Below are 17454 nucleotides of genomic sequence, written 5' to 3'. Positions count from 1 at the left end.
CTCATTCACACTGGCATTTCTTTTTATTTCTTTTTAGAAGCTGCTTTCACCCAGTGACTTTTAGAAGAACAATACTCTGCATGACTGGATCACACTACCTTCGCTCTTCCTCCCGTAGGAAATATGATGTTATGTGAGGAGAATCACGCGGGAGTCAGAAAATCCTGGTAGTCATGCGCTAATCCGGTATTTAAGGTCAACGCTCCAGTGTTTTGGGGGCAAAGACAAGAAGGAGGCCTGCATGGGCGAGCGAAGAGGGGCAGTTTTCCTTTTTCTTTTTTTTTTTTTTTTACACTCACTCATATCGGCTGAAGCTCAGGTGTGCTAAAGTAATGAACTTTTATTCTTTGACTAAAAAGTCAGGATTGTAATTTTCAGGTGTCATAAGGGTCACAAACTGAGTTAAATCCAGAAGCAGCCGTGCTTAAAAAAAAAATCTGGTGACATCATGTTTTGGAGAATGTGGCCGTACTGTGTTTCTATGGTGGTGTGCGCGCTGGTGGTGAGCGCCCAGTTCCCCAGAGAGTGCGTTACACCGGAGGGGCTCAGGAGCGGACAGTGTTGCCCGGCGCCCCCCGGCTTACCCGGGGACCCCTGCGGTTCTAGCGCGGGCCGCGGACTGTGCGTGTCCATCTCGGCCGACGCGCGGCCGCACGGACCGCAATATCCCCACGACGGTCGGGACGACCGGGAACGGTGGCCGGTCCGATTTTTCAACCGCACCTGCCAATGCACCGGGAACTTCAGCGGGTATAACTGCGGTCGCTGCAGACACGGATGGACCGGGGCCAATTGTGATCAAAGGGTTTCTGTCGGTGAGTTTTCAATTAAAACAATATAATTTCTCTCGATTCAAAATCGACTAAACGTCTTTCGTTATTTTAGATCAAATTAAACAACGTGAAAGCATTCGAGTTCCAAAAGGGCTACAATTGAATAAATGGATCAAAACTTGATCAAGATAGCACAACTGTTACTCAGAAAAGTGATATTTTCAAGAAAGTATATAAAACAAGTTACCTACAATAATCTAAATGCTTCAGTGATTTCTAAAAACAATTGCACGTGTAAATCACGAATTAAATGTAAATGCATTATCTGTTCAATTAAACACGCGTACAGAGGCAGTTCTTGCATGAATTTTGTCCAGGTTGAGCCTTTCCATCCTTGCAACTGCAACCATACACAAACACCCATGCACCTCTAGTGTGAAGACAGTTGATGTTTTTATGCCCAAAACGTCGAGAAAAACTGACTTTTTTGTTTTACCACATCTGTTTTAAACAAAAGCAATTTGCTTGGCTGATGTTGGGTCTTATTTTCACCATTAAAATAAAGACTTCAGAAATGAAAAACTGAATTTTATAGAAATTGAAATAACTACAGAATAGTCTATTCATTGTAAGTTGAATCAAACTATATACTGATGGTTTTGTACTTCTCTTGATAAGGTAGCCCTACTGTAATTAAAAACATCCATTTTTCTTTTATTATGTGCTTGTCTACAAATAGATTAAAGGTTTCATCCAGGAATCTCTATACTACCTAGAATAACTCAGGTCAGGTTGGATCACTAATTATTCAGGATTTTGAACTATGATTAAATTCTATCCAAATTCCTTTTAAAAAAGTGCAATAGCCCTTTAGTTTAGCACTGAATCTGAAAATACACTTAGGCATCACCTTCAGCATTATTTTCATACTCTGACACAGTTAACCCAGGGAAGCCTACCATCCATTGACTAGACATGCAACTAAGGAATGTTAAACATGTTTGGGGTGCAAACAAACGGTTCTGCCATGGGCACCAAAAACAACCAATCCATGCAGTTTTATCAGTATTTATTTGAATATTTCATATTGTGAATTTATTTGTCAGACTTACCCATCAAAGTTTGTCATCAGCTGTTATACCTAAAAATTACTGGTCTGCTAATAAATCGTGGACATTCTGTGCTGAAGCTGACAGGTACTTACTTTCAAAAGCAACTTATCACATTTGCAGACAATGCAATGTACTGTTGCCTGTTTTCTTAAATATTGTGGTCAGCTGTCAATCGCTGTCAATATTGTGGTCATCTGCCAATATTTGACTCTTAATATGTGCATAAAATAGAAATAACCACAAAAAAAATTGTTAAATAAAAGAAAGATTCCTGCTTTGCATAATGGACGCGTTGTGTTTGAGCAGACAATATATCAGTTTCAAAACTGACTTAAGAGTTAACATGACGGAGTCTCTTTACAAAACTAAAAACAATCTTTTTTTTTTATTTCCCCGACAGTGAGGAGAAACGTGATGCAGCTCAGCTCTGAAGAGAAGCGCGCCTTTGTGAACGCACTGAACCAGGCCAAACGCACGGTGCACCCCGACCTGGTGATCGCGACGCGCCACTACTCGGACATCTTCGGCCCCGAAGGGAACACCACGCAGTTTGAAAACGTCACAGTCTACAACTACTTTGTTTGGTCTCACTACTACTCTGTCAGCAAGACGTTCCTGGGCGCCGGGCAGGCCAGCTTTGGCGGGGTGGACTTCTCTCACGAAGGCCCCGGGTTCCTCACCTGGCACAGATTCCATCTGCTGCAGCTGGAGCGAGACATGCAGGTGAGGAGGTGAAATTAATAAAAACATATTAAGTGATTAGAGTCATACACTACTTTGCTTTGGTCCTCTGCTTGTTTATGTTTAGTGAATGTGTCTTCAGTCCTCTGTATTTACCAGAAAATCCTAATTGACTTTCCAATGTTACGCCTTAATAAACAAGCAGCGCGCAAAATGCTACTATAAATAATCCATGGGCTTTGGTTCCAACTAAATTTACGCGCTATCTTTTTCCCTGAAACAATAAAATCTTGAGTGAGAAGGGTTTTCTTCTCTTTTTTTTTAAAATACAGTACCAGACATTTTTTAATAATCCCTTTCACAAGCGGGTTACAGCTGAAAGTGGAAAATGGGGCTGGCATGTGGAGCTGAAACCTTGGCAGAGTGCTGGACTCCTACAGAGAAACTCCATCCTTATATCCTGTGCAGGTTTGCTGCTTGAGCTCCTTAATTAGGGGGCTTTTGTTCAAACCCGGCCAAACAGAGTGAGAGAAAAATCTAATTTGGGAAACACTGACGCTTTCTATTCTACAAAGACACGAGAAAAACAAAAACTTTTATTTGAACCGCGTGGATGATTCTTATCTGCTTTAAGGGAAAATATGCACTCTTTGATGTGCTTCAAGGTGGTTGTGTGCATATAAAAGATGAAATCAGGGTCTACTTCAAGTGTCATTTTTGCTTTTGAATCAGTAAAATCCTCATGGCACCACATTTTTGTTTTCCTAGGTTTCAAGAGACGGAGTAGAGGATCTTAAAATCAGAATGTTGATGGCCTATTTCTAGTTTTATTAAAGCTGCAGTAGTTAGCTTTCATAAAAAAAATATGTTGTTTTTTACATATTTGTTAAAACTGTCTAACAGTAGAATGAGGCAGATAATCTGTGGAAAAAAAGAGCTCCTCTGCCTCCTCTCAGTGGTCCTACAGATATCTGCAGAACTGCATCTCTTCTAGAGCCAAGAGGAGGGTCTTATCACTGTCAATCAAGCTTGTGTAGGCTCCCTGCTGCTCCACAGGTCTTCTGTTAGAGCAGAGCCTCTGGTGAATGCACAGGCTAGTAAGCAAGACCACCGATCAGCCATTTCTGACAAACAAGTCTCTTTTTTAAAGCATCTCAATCTAACAATGCTTTTCCAGACACTGTAAATTACAAATTTAGAATGTAGTAATCATTACCTTCATATGAAGTTTCTGCCATGGTAAATGTTTTGGGGTTTTTTCCCTCCTAATCTGCCGGTTTGAGCATAATACAACAAAACCTATTGCAACTTCGGACTCCGTTTCTGTCATGCAGGACATGTTGCAGGATCCCTCCTTTGCCCTGCCCTACTGGAACTTTGCCATCGGCGGGAACACGTGCGACATCTGCACAGACGACCTGATGGGGGCCAGAAGCAGCTTTGACATAAATTCCCTAAGCCCCAACTCTATCTTCTCGGAGTGGAGGGTCGTTTGTGAGAGTGTCGAGGACTACGACACGCTGGGAACCATCTGCAACAGTAAGACAAGTGTTCGTGACCACGCTAAAATTCCCTTCATTCTTTCAGAAGAGAAGGAAAAGTGTGGGAATGACGACGCCAGTGGTTAACTTTTCTATTCTCTGTCAAACTTTTCTATTCTCTGTCAGGCACAGAGACCTCTCCCATCAGGAGAAACCCATCAGGAAACGTCAACAGGCCCATGGTCCAGCGTCTCCCAGAGCCCCAGGACGTGGCCGACTGCCTACAAGTTGGCACCTTCGACACACCGCCTTTCTACTCCACCTCCTCTGAGAGCTTCAGGAACACAGTCGAAGGTGAGTTAGAGCTCTGTGATGTCTTAGTCTTTGCTACATGTACATGATATGTCACTAGAAGGCCCCCCGTGTTGTTTTGTTAGGCTACAGCGCCCCCAAGGGGAACTACGACCCCATAGTGAGGAGCCTCCACAACCTGGCTCACTTGTTCCTGAATGGAACAGGAGGACAGACGCACCTGTCACCCAACGACCCCATCTTCGTCTTGCTACACACCTTTACAGACGCTATTTTCGATGAATGGCTCAGGAGACACGGTCCAGGTGCCATAGCAACTAATTCTGATATGCAGTCTATGCATGTTTAGTATTTTTTTCCTCTTACTTGAGTAATTTCCCAACAGATTTAGCTGTGTATCCTGAAGAAAACGCCCCTATCGGTCATAACAGGGGTTACAACATGGTACCCTTCTGGCCTCCTGTGACAAACGCAGAGATGTTTCTGACTGCGCCCGAAAATCTGGGCTACTCTTATGAAGCTGAATGGCCAGGTATGCCAAAGTCTTTTTAATTTACTCTTGTAGTTCTTTTGTAAAAGCACGTCTACCTCTTAAAGGTTTTCACAATTTGCCACTTTGCAACCACAAAATGTGTAATTTATTGGGATTTGTCTTAAAGTCAGATGGCATTTTGGTGTACAAGAGACACAGTCTAAGGCAGAAAACAGAAGTTATCACCCTGAATCAAAATGAAACACGCCTACTTTATGCTGTAGGTGGGTTTTCAGATCAAAGCATCTGATAGATTGATTCAGGACATAAATCCAATTAAGAATCAGTAGCAAGACTTTAAAAAGTTGTTCTACAGATGCTCTCCATCTAATTTTATTTAATTTAAGCTATTCCACAAAAGTGAATGAGCAAAACTATTATCCTCAAGATGTGCAAAGTTGGTGGAGACATTTGTATCAATTGGCAAATGGGGAATACTTCCATCCATCCATCCATTTTCTTTACACCCTTATCCCTAGTAGGGTCGGAAGGGTTGCAGGTTGGGGAATACTTGATTATATTAAATAGTATTAGCGTATAGGGGACTCAATACAAGTGCAAAGAAAAAAAAATCCCAAAAAGCAGGTTATGTGTTCTTCTCTTTGCCTTTTTTTACACAATATCAAAATAAAATACATTGAAGTTTGTGGTTATAATATAAAGATTTTGGCATTGAAAGTGATAATCGTCTGCTTTTGTTCCTCTAGGCACACCTTTCTCTCTGACTGAAATAATAACCATAGCCATAGTCGCCGCCCTCGTTTTGGTGGCACTCATCTTCGCAGCGACCACGTGCGCTGTGCGTGCCCGATCTCACAAGATGGAGGGCCACCAGCCCCTGCTCGGGGATCAGTACCAGCGCTACGACGACGACAAAGGCCAATCTGTAGTCTGAGATCACAGCCCCAGCACGTGTCTTTTCTCCTGATTTTTCCAACAACAAAGCAATGTTGTTCTGTTCTCCATAAAAAAAAAAAAAGGAAATCTTGCAGCGTGTATGCCCAACCCCCTAAAAAGTTAAGATTCTTAAGTCGTTGTACTTATGTTGCTTTGCATTGTGCAATCACAGCGATTTTTACTATGCATTGAAAAAGCTGGGGGGGGGGGTTTAATGAAAAACCAGTAACATTCATGCAAGATGATGCCCTGTCAAATAATGAGGTAAAAAATATTTAAAGTAATTTGCTTTCCAACCTATTAAGTGGTGTGCAGTGTAATTGTAATTTACACTCAAAGGTTTGTCATAAACACAGCTTTTAACAATATCTGCCAGTGAGAAACTAGTATGTCCAAGTGAGGGAGCTGTAATGCCCACAAGAGGGTGCTGTTGTTCAATTTCTAAGAATCTTGCTTGTGCAGAATTTACAAAAAGAGTTGCACGTTGTTTTTTACACCTTATTTAGCTAACTAATGTATTTAAGTTGCTAATAGAAAAAAACAAGAGGTAATTAAAAGGAAATTAAGTCAAAAGTTGAATGTCTGTTTTTTTTACTTAAAAATGTTTTGACTTTCACCACTCTGATGATTCTGCTTGTGACTCACAAACAACATGAGTTGTTTTTAAAAAATCTTTTGAATGAGCCTTTCCACTTTTGCTAAATCTATGCTTAGTGGTTTTCTAATATGATTCTTATCTAATGTGGTCTAAATACAGAATGAAAAGAAAAGCAGAAGTTAAATTTTTTGTAAATTTTATTCTTAGTCGTCTTTCATCAATATAGAATACTTCATTTCTGGTTTTACTTGTCGAAAAACTGCTGTTTTGAAGCAGGGCCCGTTCTAAGTTGGTCTAAATACCAAAAATCCTCATTAATGACCCATTTTGCATCTTATATCAATACAATGCAGGTTTCAAAACTCAAACTCTGTTTTAAAGGATCTATTGTTTTACACAATTTATTAGTCCAGTCGATTCTGTATTTATCTTACTCTGTACATAAATACAGGGAATGCTAACTTCTGTACTTCTGTACAGAAGTACTAACTTCTGTAGCTGTACAGAAGTACAGCTACAGAAGTCATCATTTCCCATCTATGGGAGAAAGCCGAACGCAACTTCTGAAGCCGTCAACATTTATCTCCAGAAGATTTTGAGTCATTTGTACAAGCAAAACTGATGAAGGCCCTAACAGGTGATCGTTAGCCTCACAAGCTAAAACCAAGTGCCATGCCAACTGTCTTCATTCACAAAGATCTTAAACCCCACTGCCAGCTAGAGAGCGAAAGACGCTGGGACAGGCAGGAAACGCTGGAAGCTCTTTTCAGTGATAACGGAGCTATTGCTACTGTCCATAGTAGCAGTAGCTAAGCGCTTAACAACCTTACTCATTGCTTATTTGGCTGGACTGAGGTGGCAGAATCGAACCAAGCACCAAGCATAAGTCATTTAACCAGAATTCACTGCAGCGTAAACAACATGGCGACATCCGTGCTACAATATATTAAAATTGATCAAGTGTTTTGGAGAATGCGAGCACTGCAACATAATTCAACTGTATTTAGGAGTATAATTATTTTGGATTTTAAACTTTTTGACCAAAGGTAGATAGATCAATTAATATATGGTAATAGGTCTGAGGCCGTGCCGCACTATTCGCATATTTTATTTATATTTATTCTCTTTCAAGGTAGAGAAAGAGGTACACGAAAACACTGACTCCTAAGTTCACATTGTCCATAAAGCGTGTTCCCTCCACCCCAGGGAGAGAGGTGGAAGCGGCGGCACTTACCTGGCCGGGTGTCTAGTTTCAGAGACAGCCCTTCTTGTAATGGGAGTGTCCTCAGAGAGCATGCTGGTGTTAAACTGTCCTCCTACTGGTTACAGGCTTCAACGGGAGGTCTGCTGGTGTGGCTGCAGATCACATACGAGTTGTATTTGACTTTCTCAACAGCCACAGCGCCTCACTTTAACTTGCCCTAGAGCCGCACCGTGAGAGCACTTACTGCGGGGTTGTTTTTTTTCTGTCAGAGTGACGATGGACGAGGAGCGCAGCGGCTCTCCGGACCTGACGGACATAGAGACCAAGTTGGGTCGAAAAGTTCCGGACGGTCTCGTTCGGTCGCTCGCGGGAGGGAGACGCAGCGACATGCACGAGCACGACAAGTCAGCTGCGCCTCACTTGGCCAACTGCAAATTCTGCGCAAATTCAACGGACCTGAAGAGACTGCAGGGTAAAATGCTGTTCTTGAGACAGGAGATGGTGAGCATGGAACTTTCTCTCAATGTTTTTTTTTTTTTAAATCAAACTTCCGTCCTGCATTAAAATGAGTTTCATTTTAAGGAGTCATAACACTGTGACCTATGTTTTGTTTGTAACTTACTTAAAAGTAACATTTTGTTTGATAAGTCAATCAGTTTTGGTTAGAGAACTCCTCAAAAAGTTTAACAGAAAGGTAGCAAAGACAAAAAGCTTAATTATTTGGACCATTTGTTGCTAAATGAAACTTGAGAGCTAAGAGGAATAAAAATAATGAATCACATGTATGTTTACCTCAGGTTGATAATACGAAAGCTGTTAAAGATAATACAAATCTGGGCAACTATTCTTGGATTTTATGAACAGTTATATTTCTAAATAAATATAGGGGCTTTCTATCAGCCAGCTGATGGGAGTGCATAGCAACAGGTGGAGGAAAAGCGGTGATGTGCTACAATCAGCAAGACAGGACAGTCTGCAGTAAAACAAATACGGCATTCACCCTTTAAATGACACGTAGTACACTTCTGAAATAAAAATAACAAAAACATAAATAAAAAATTGGTGATATCAGGATGTTGTGTGGGCTAATTACATTTATGGTATCCCAATAACAAAGTAAAACAGCTGTTTTTGAGCAGATAATTCAGCTTGTTGTGTAATCACAAATTTAGTTATTGGGACACAAACAGCAGTTTCAGACCTGCTGATGGAAAAGATGCAATTACTGTATTCTTCCAGTCTTATTGTTCATAGAGTTTGTTGAACCTTTCATGGCAATATCTAAGATTTTGTTGTTATTAATCAGATTTTTTTAATTTAATTTAATTTAATTTAATAACTTAATTTGTAACTTGAACGGATGATCAGATGGTTTCATTTCAGCTAAAATAATATGTTTTGAGCAACAACCTTTTTTTAATATGCCTTACACACATGGACAGTCATTCTGTAAAAACGTTAAAAAAAATGGTTAATTTTAGCAGGTCTTTTTTCTATATCGTGGTTAGATCTTTGTATTAAAATCAAAATAGCAATAAAAATATCAGTTATAACTGTTATTTTAGCCACTATAAGAATACTTTCTGCTTTGTTTGTTTTTAATAAAGGTAGTTAGACGATGTGATACATTTTTTTGTCTCTTTTTTTGTTTGTTTGTTTTAAGTACACCTAGATACTTATTCCCATAAAGTCTCCATGGACGCTTTCCCAGACAGCTGACTACTGTTTTGACTGACTAAGGTCACAAAAGGTATTAGGATTCCTGAGCAGATGGTCTGGTTGACCGGGTTTTTCTCTCTGTGAACCAGAGCCCTGTAAGATGGCCAGTGGACTGCTCTGGCACTACAGAGTTTGTGTTGTTAGGATTTGATTTATTATGATGTCAGGGATAATATTACACTTGCAATTATCTCAGTTGGCCTTCTCCGCAGGACAAACCCTCAAAAATCCCGAGTAGTCATTGACATACGAGTAAACAAACCAATCAGTTTAGGATGCTGCAGCCTAAAACAGACGTCGATGGAAAATTTTCCGCCGGTTTCGCAGGAACAGAGAAGGTGCTGTCGTGTCCTGGTGGCAGGATGCAACAGCTGCCCATTTGTTGTTTCTCATTCACGCTGATTGTCACCCACAGATGGGGGAATCCCTGTAAAACACTGCAAACATGCAGTCCACTTCCACCCACACGCACACACACACACCCAGTGGCATGGTTCGTCATGCCAGAGAGTTCAATCAATGGTCGCTCTGTGCATGGCGGTCGTATGTCATTCATTATTGTGGATGGAAACTGCTAGTGGTCTGTGCCACGTAGTAAAGGCCGATAGTCTAAACAAAGCAGCACTGACTGTTCCAACCACGAGAACACTAACAGTTAAGAGAAAACAAAACAACAACAAAAAAGCCACCAACTGCATCTGCTCAATACAAGGTCTAAGCTGAGCTTTGCAACTTGATCCAGTGTTTGGTTAGTAATAGTCATGGTGATGGTTTTGTTTGTCCTGCTTTCTTTTTTCTTTTTCTTTTTTTCCTCCCTTCTAAATATAAGAAACCAATATAGTTGTGGGGGGAAAGTTAAGTCACTGTAACTAGAGTGGAGTTGAAAGCCAAGATTCTGCACTGATTAGTATTTATTTTTATTTAATTTTTTTGCCAATACGTGTTATTCAAGTTGACATTTTTATTATTGTTACATCAGAATTTTGGCAATTTCTCTGGTTATGAATCATCTATCTCATAAGTGAGGCTCAAGGTCAGTCCAGCGCTTTGCCAACAGGCATGCGTATGTCTTACATACTCACTGTCCTTCTGTCCTTTCTTGTTTTCATTTCATATCCATGTACCAGCTATATCTTACACTCATGCACTCAAATCATTGCATATGAGATTCTATTTATTTTATAGTTTTTATAGTTAAGCATATAACATACTCGTTATTGTTGAACAAACAGTTTTTATTCTGTTATTTTCTGAAAACCTTTCACTGCCCCCTGTTGACATTTATTTTTCTGTTCTGGTCCCTGTTTGGATCAACTCAGTCTTATGATTATTAAATAACCGTACTGACAATGAGTGGAAGATAGATATAGAGTAAGATTTGACACAGAATGTAATTCAACAGATATCGTGCAGCTCAGACTTGCCGATTCAGATGATGACCGATTCCATTTTCTTCCCTCGTAGCACGTTAAACGTTGAGGTGTAACTCGGCATTTGTGGCATGTTAAATTACAGTGTTCTACTTCCACCACGCAGGCAAACCTGCGAGCCATCGACGTGAAGCTCATGCAGCAGCTGATGTCGATCAACGACGGCATCGAGTCCATCCGCTGGATGATGGAGGACAAGGGGGACGCAACGAGCCAGGACGGCAGCCTGACAGGTAGCTTGTACAGCCTGTCGGACAGCCAGGACGGCTCCTCCCTGCGGGGCAGCTTCAACAGCCTGAACGACGGGAACGGCGACGGCCTGGACGGCCTGTCCGTCGGCAGCTACCTGGACACTCTGGCAGAGGACCTACCCGGAGACTCGTCCCCGCCCACGGACCTCGACCGTTTAATGGATAAAGCCGTAATCTCTGGCGAGTCCTTCACCAAATCGCCGCTGAAACTCAGGGTGGAATCGGAGGAATACTACTGCTTTAGATAATAGTGATGAGATAGGCAGAGACTACTGAGATATATGGAAGAAAGAAAAACAAACTCCTTTGTCCTGTTTTTTTTGTTTTTGTTTTTTTCTCCCAGGTTTTTGAAGACGTGGGCATGTTTGGGAATGTTACATTTTCCCTTGACATAATTTTCCTGAAGTGGATTAGCAAAACCTCAAAAGTTTTTTCTTTTTTTCTTTTACCAAATGTCACAAGATGCAAGAGAAATCCTCTCTGTAGGTAGCAATGACTGCTTAATATTTTTATGACTTTAAAAAAAAAAAAAAACTCAGAAGGTGCCGAGTTACGATTTATGATTATATTTATTGGTAAATTACCCTGTATGTCTGTGGGTTCCATCTAAAAACAGGTTGAACAAAAGTTGCACATCAGCTGAGCTGCAGATTTTCCTCTCCTTCTAAGGAAAGCGGCGCTCTCTGAGAAAAACCAGCGGGTTAGGACTTTGCAGCCGATTGGAAAATTGGACATTTCATGCTGAACGATTCGAGTAGTTTAACTCTTTCAGGTGGCAAAGTTATTAGTTTTGAACTTCAAAGCAAGTGCAATTTTCCTCCATGCCAAATGCCAAGCGTCACCTACAGCACATGTTTTCCAGCTTTATTACTTTAACTGGCTGGAGTTAACAAAGCTCTTGGCCTCCAGTGGGTATCAGTGGTAGCTCCAGCTTGTAGTCTTACTCAAAGCTTGACTGAAAACCAAAGAAATTTCTCTCAGAGGTCATTTACGCCTGAGGCTAAACTGCATTATAGCACGAGATGAGAGATTTGTTATCTGCATAGGCGTGTGTGAAACGCATGCTCGCTTTGAGGGCGCATTTTTTGTTGTGTCGGCTTCTTGACGAGGTTCTTTGTCTGTAAAATTGCTTTTGTAGATTCGTTGATTTGACGTTTTTGCGTTTTAATGATGTCCGCTTTTGAAGCCGGCATAGACAAACATTTTATTCAATGTTGCTGTCTTTGTTGAGAAAATAAAATAATATATTGTGTTTTTGTTGTTTTGCCCCCATATTTATGCCAAAAACAACTGATACTGTGATGAAGCATGTGCCTTCTTCCAGCTTTCTTTTTATTTATTTATTTTTTTGTGTGTTGTTTTACATTTAAAATTTTCATATCACAGTTATGAATCTTAATATCGGGGAAGGATAAACCCCGCCTCTCTATGGTTCAGGATTCACAGATTCACCTACCGGCTGTTTGTCTTTTCTGTGGAACGTGACTTCAATTATTTATGGGAAAATTCGTGTATGCTTTTTTTCCTACTGCATATTTACAACATTTAAATGAAAACGCAGCATGAGAAGCTGAAATACCTAGATACAGCACTATCTGACATGCTATTGGCTGGTGTTCACAAAGCAGCCAATCAACGAGGACCTTTCATTTTCTTTGATGTTGATTGGCTGTACCCCCAACAGCAGAAATAAGGAAAACTGAAAATGTTAGTTTCGGTGGTAGTCTCTAGTAAAATAGGCAGTCCTACATTTTTTGGAGTAGGTTTCAAGTATTTTCAGACGTCATCTGGCTGTGGTTCACCACCAAGTCCACCTCTACATATGTCAAAAATAAATAAATAAAATGAAGGCCTTAAAGTGAACTAGTCAAAGTCCAGAGTTGTGATTAGACCTTAAACCTTCCATTCATGCCGAAAGAAAACCTTGTACTTCATCTTTCTATTCACTCTTTAATGCTTACAGTGAAAGCCTCATCATGTTACACAAAGTCTTTGTAACCATGTTTGAAGATAAAAAGAAAAATAAACATCTGAAAATGTGTGGAAAATTGTGGTATGTCAAAATGGAAACACTGTAGATCGAAATGAGTTGGAAATTTCATAGATCTTTACAATTCAGGCAATTTATCAGCCCTTGCTGTTTCTCATTAATGATTCTCGATTCGACAATTCAAAAATAAGAAACGAGGCGAGATTGGTCTTGAGAGGCCAACCACGCAGGGCATTTTTTAATTTATTTTATTTATTTATTTTTATCTCTGAAGGTATTCTCATCTCAAACTCTGTGTCATTTGCTCCTTATCTTTCTTGTGATAATTTCAGCTCCAGAAATTATCACAAGATAATTTCTGGAGAAATTATCTTGTGATAACTTATTTGGATGCCAGGTTCTATATGAAATATAGAACCTGGCCAGTGAATGTTGGGGCAGTTCCTAGACAGGGACCTGGCATCCAAATAAGTTTCTTCCACCTTTGCTTCATCAGAAAGAACTCTTCTAATTTGGAACAAAATACTTGCAACAGATCGCTAGTTTTTCATGAGTTTCAATCTTCTCGAGAGTGCACAAAAAAAATCAAAACTGCACATAAACACTCGGGAGCGCTGCTTTTGGTCCAGACGGGTATAATCACTTCATCCTGGAACACTAAGCATACTTGTAACTTTGTCTTCGTCCATGAGCAAAGCAGCTTTATTTGGTTTTATGCTTCCTTTCCTTATCTCTGCCTCCCAGGGGCTTTGACAAGCTTAAGCTCTCAGTCAGGCTGACCCGGGCCAATAAACCAAAAAAGAGCTCCGTGAACGGCGTGCGTGACCTCCTTGTCAGCACTTCAATTAAAAACACACACACACACACACACACACACACACACACACACACACACACACACACACAAAAGAAGCTGCTCCGAACTTGCCTGAATGTCATGTCCAAACAAATGCAGCTATGCGCCGGCTGACTAATATTCCGTTAGTAGAAAAGAAACATAAAGCCGAGAATACATGCAAGCCAGTGGCCGTGAAATAATTGAGACCGTCAGAACAGGTTCTGTCAGTCACTGCTGTGATCGGTCTAAAGCAGAACTCCTGAGTCTTACACGGTACAGTAAACACGAACAGTGAGTGACATTTTGGGCGTTTTACCGGCACTTTAAGTGTACATTTACTGCACCAACGACTAAAACAACAAGTTTTTGTTGCAGCACTAAGTGTCTCCTGAAGCGCCCAAACGGTCGTCAGAAATGTACAATGCTGTGCTAAAGCGTAGATGTTCTCCTTCGTTATTGTACACCTTGGTTTCCAAGAACATCTTATCTTTCACAGTAGTTCTGAGCTACAAGCTCTCCAGGCTTTTTGAGGGTCAATCAGAGTTTTTCTATGAACATAAACTCTGGCTTATCTTTGTCCTTCATGCTTGAAGAAGTCATAGGTGAGTGTCAAGTGGCTCAACCAACATATATAAACCCATCTCTCTTTCAGGTCAAATGTCTGGGAATGAGGACAAAAGTCATAAATACACAACAAAAATCGTTGAAAGATCTCCAGAAAGGCTGAAAAATCATCACTAGGGTCTAAAACCTAAAACCTGTGAAGTAAAATTTGAAGAAATAGCTTTAACTTTTTGTTTTCTAGGAATAAGGCCGAGTATCCCATGAACATTTGATCATGCTGCAGAAACTTATGCCTACCCCTCTTTGCAAAACACCTCAAGCTTCGTCACATTGGATGGAGAGCATCTGATAACAGAAACAAGTTGTGCTAGGTCTGGACTTTGAGTGGGCTATTCTAATACATGAATATGCTTTGACCAAAGGAGTCGTTGTCTCTTCCCCGTTAACCAGGTTTCTTGCAAAATTGCAGATCCATGACCTTAAGCCAAATTTCCTGTGCCTGCTGAGAAAAAACAATAAAAATAAAAAATCCCCACAGTATGATGCCCCCACCATCAACTCTTCATCATGGTAATGATGTGTTCAGGATGATGTGTAATGTTAAGTGTTCCTCCACCTCTTTGTGAATGGATAAAGAGGATTGTATCAGTTCACACCACTTTCTTCCACATGTTTTCTGTCGCCCCTTAAATGTTTTATGGAAAACTTTAAAGTTTAGTTAAATAAATGAGTTTTTTTATGTTTGTTCTCTAATATTCTATAACTAATTTCTAAGAACATTTTGTCTTTAAATTCAACTTGGACTGTACTTACTAATTTTTTGTTGACTTTTAAGACAGTTGTTAGCACTTGCCCTTACAAGTAATCTAATTAGTGATAACCTTTCAAGGCATCTAATTAGCATCTTTTTAGGGGTAGCAGACTAAAGATGGCTGAGAACAAATATTTTTCACACTTTTCTAGTTATAGCTAAGGAAAAAACATACTTTTAACTGGTCTGTCCCTGTGGAGAAAGGTGGTTGTAATGTGACATGTAATGTGTAAATTCATTTCTCTGCGAACAGTCAGCAGTCCTTGGGATAGAAAATGAGGACAAAAGCCAGATGTTTGAAAGAAATAGTCAAAATATTCACACTGTTTTGTGTATATTTCAGAGTAAAGTTCTTCCATTTTCGCTATCAGCAACTATGCTCGCCCCAATCTGAGATTCAGTGACATCCCGGCTGTGTGGAAAGCAAACAAGCACAAATCAACTCAAATTTCCCAAGTTCAGAAGCAAAAATGCTACTGAAAAATGCTTTAAAAAAAAAAAAAACTGAAAAAAGCCAAGGATTTATTTATCCTCTCTGTTAACCCCATATATTCGCTCCAGCACCAGTAATTACACAGTTGTACAATCAAGCCATGACTCCAGATCCATTTGCCAAATTAGTCGTGGAGGTTGGACCCATGCCACACGATGAAGGGAAACGGATACTGTTTGGTATCTGGGAAACTGTCACCATGCTGCCAAATAAGGTTATGGGATATGGGTTATTGGAGTGGGGTTTTGTGTGGGGACATCAAACGGAGTCGAAGACAAAGCAGACAGGAAGCCACGGATTCAGAATATACTAACTATGAAATTGCTTCAGTCTGTTTTAATTCGTCTGGTGGCTCATTCCGGAGCTCTGTTAGACTTTTCCAACAACTTTCAACAATAAATAAACTCCTGATTCCTGTGAACGTATCTGCTGCGCTCCAGGTTTTGTCCCAAGCACTGTGAACTGAAGAATAAATGATTGTGGAGCCAGTGCGGTTGAAGTGTTCACTGTTTTAAAGGACACAGCAAATTATAATATATATTTTTTCATCTCCTTTATTACATTTCCAGGCCAAAGAGCTGCATGTTGAGAATTTTTATGAAGCAGTGGAAAAGGGCCTGCCCGTAAGGAGAATATCTCGTTTCATCCAGGAAAAATACTTAGCTGTACACTGAGCCTTGCCTTACCCCGAAGTCCGTTTTGTTCGATATTTAGTGATGTTGAGAGCATTTCTTCTCGGGGCTAGCAAATAGCTTTCATTAAATTATCGCATAAGTGGAAGTTCGACTTCTTCCCATCAGGAAAACATTCATTATGAGAAGACAGTCTTCAGGGAGCAGTTGTTGGCCATCTCCCAAGCTGTGAATCTGAGTGCCACTTCTAGAGAGGCTCATTAAACTCTGCTGCTCTTGGGAACCAACGTATTCAGACGGAGCAGGAGGGGAACGCTTGGAACTCTTCCTGCTAGTGAAAAAAAAAAAAAAACTTCAGAGGTTAAGTCTGCTGTTGTAAAGGATTCAGCTGAGGTTTAGATTTAACCCACGGTTGAAGCTTCTGTAAACACTACAAGAAGCATCCGAGAATTTCGAGGCTGGTTTTTTTTATAATTATAGTTTATATAATCAGAGCTCCATGTCAACTTCCACCTTCATCAAAATTGCCCTCCCACATTTCGTACTCGTATGCCACCGGTGTTACACTCAAATGAATGATCTCTGCAGATCTTGACCCCAGTCAAACTAAGCTAACCCTGAGCAATCTCATATTGGAAGATAATATTCATATATTCACTGCACCACAATTCTTTACAGATCAGTAAATCACTGAGTGTCAGCGTGGGCATACTATAAAGAAAATACAAAAACAGTTTTGTCTCAAAAATATAATAGGCTTCTATATTTCCATTTATGCATACTATTTATTGAGATTAATTTGTTTAAGTTGTAACTCGCTGTAATGCTGTATGAATTTAATAAGGTTTTGATAAGGAAAGTATTTGTTTATAGTGGAAATCTTGCTATTTTTTTTTCTTTTTTAATCAAACCATGCTTGGCTAGATTTTATATTTTAAATTAGAAGCACAACAAAGTCCTTGCTACGCACAGATGAAATTGCGATTAATTAATTTTGCAGCTAGCTGACGTAGCGAGCTGATTGCCACAGAGCTAACAGACAAAATGAACATTACCATGTTAGCATTTTAGCACAGATAACCAATTTTGAAGTCAAGAAAGAGTGAGCATTTAGCTATCAATAAAATACTCCTTGA

The 17454-nt window shown here is 40.1% G+C and overlaps 2 protein-coding genes across 2 annotated transcripts; both read left to right on the top strand.

The window, feature by feature from the left end:
• The first annotated feature begins 206 nt into the window (after positions 1-206).
• On the top strand, positions 207-6361 carry LOC103480674 (5,6-dihydroxyindole-2-carboxylic acid oxidase). The gene is made up of 7 exons (XM_008435745.2): positions 207-815; positions 2286-2608; positions 3901-4105; positions 4234-4401; positions 4485-4664; positions 4745-4891; positions 5599-6361. Exons 1-7 carry the CDS (start codon positions 449-451, stop codon positions 5784-5786), a joined length of 1578 nt encoding a protein of 525 aa, XP_008433967.1. The 5' UTR covers positions 207-448; the 3' UTR covers positions 5787-6361.
• Positions 6362-7733: 1372 nt separating this feature from the next.
• lurap1l (leucine rich adaptor protein 1 like) lies at positions 7734-12242 on the top strand. Its single transcript, XM_008435729.2, has 2 exons — positions 7734-8091; positions 10846-12242. Exons 1-2 carry the CDS (start codon positions 7867-7869, stop codon positions 11236-11238), a joined length of 618 nt encoding a protein of 205 aa, XP_008433951.1. The 5' UTR covers positions 7734-7866; the 3' UTR covers positions 11239-12242.
• Positions 12243-17454: the final 5212 nt, after the last annotated feature.

The sequence above is a fragment of the Poecilia reticulata genome, linkage group LG18 (assembly GCF_000633615.1).
Source record: "Poecilia reticulata strain Guanapo linkage group LG18, Guppy_female_1.0+MT, whole genome shotgun sequence".
Taxonomy (NCBI): Eukaryota; Metazoa; Chordata; class Actinopteri; order Cyprinodontiformes; family Poeciliidae; genus Poecilia; species Poecilia reticulata.
Note: the sequence above shows the minus strand (reverse complement) of the source record. Positions and strands in the feature narration are given on the sequence as shown.

Coding starts and splice junctions, on each gene's coding strand:
- lurap1l (XM_008435729.2), top strand. CDS start 7,867: ATGGACGAGGAGCGCAGCGGCTCTCCGGACCTGACGGACATAGAGACC. Junction 8,092..10,845: donor TGTTCTTGAGACAGGAGATG/GTGAGCATGGAA, acceptor TCCACCACGCAG/GCAAACCTGCGAGCCATCGA.
- LOC103480674 (XM_008435745.2), top strand. CDS start 449: ATGTTTTGGAGAATGTGGCCGTACTGTGTTTCTATGGTGGTGTGCGCG. Junction 816..2,285: donor TGATCAAAGGGTTTCTGTCG/GTGAGTTTTCAA, acceptor TTTCCCCGACAG/TGAGGAGAAACGTGATGCAG. Junction 4,892..5,598: donor TTATGAAGCTGAATGGCCAG/GTATGCCAAAGT, acceptor TTGTTCCTCTAG/GCACACCTTTCTCTCTGACT.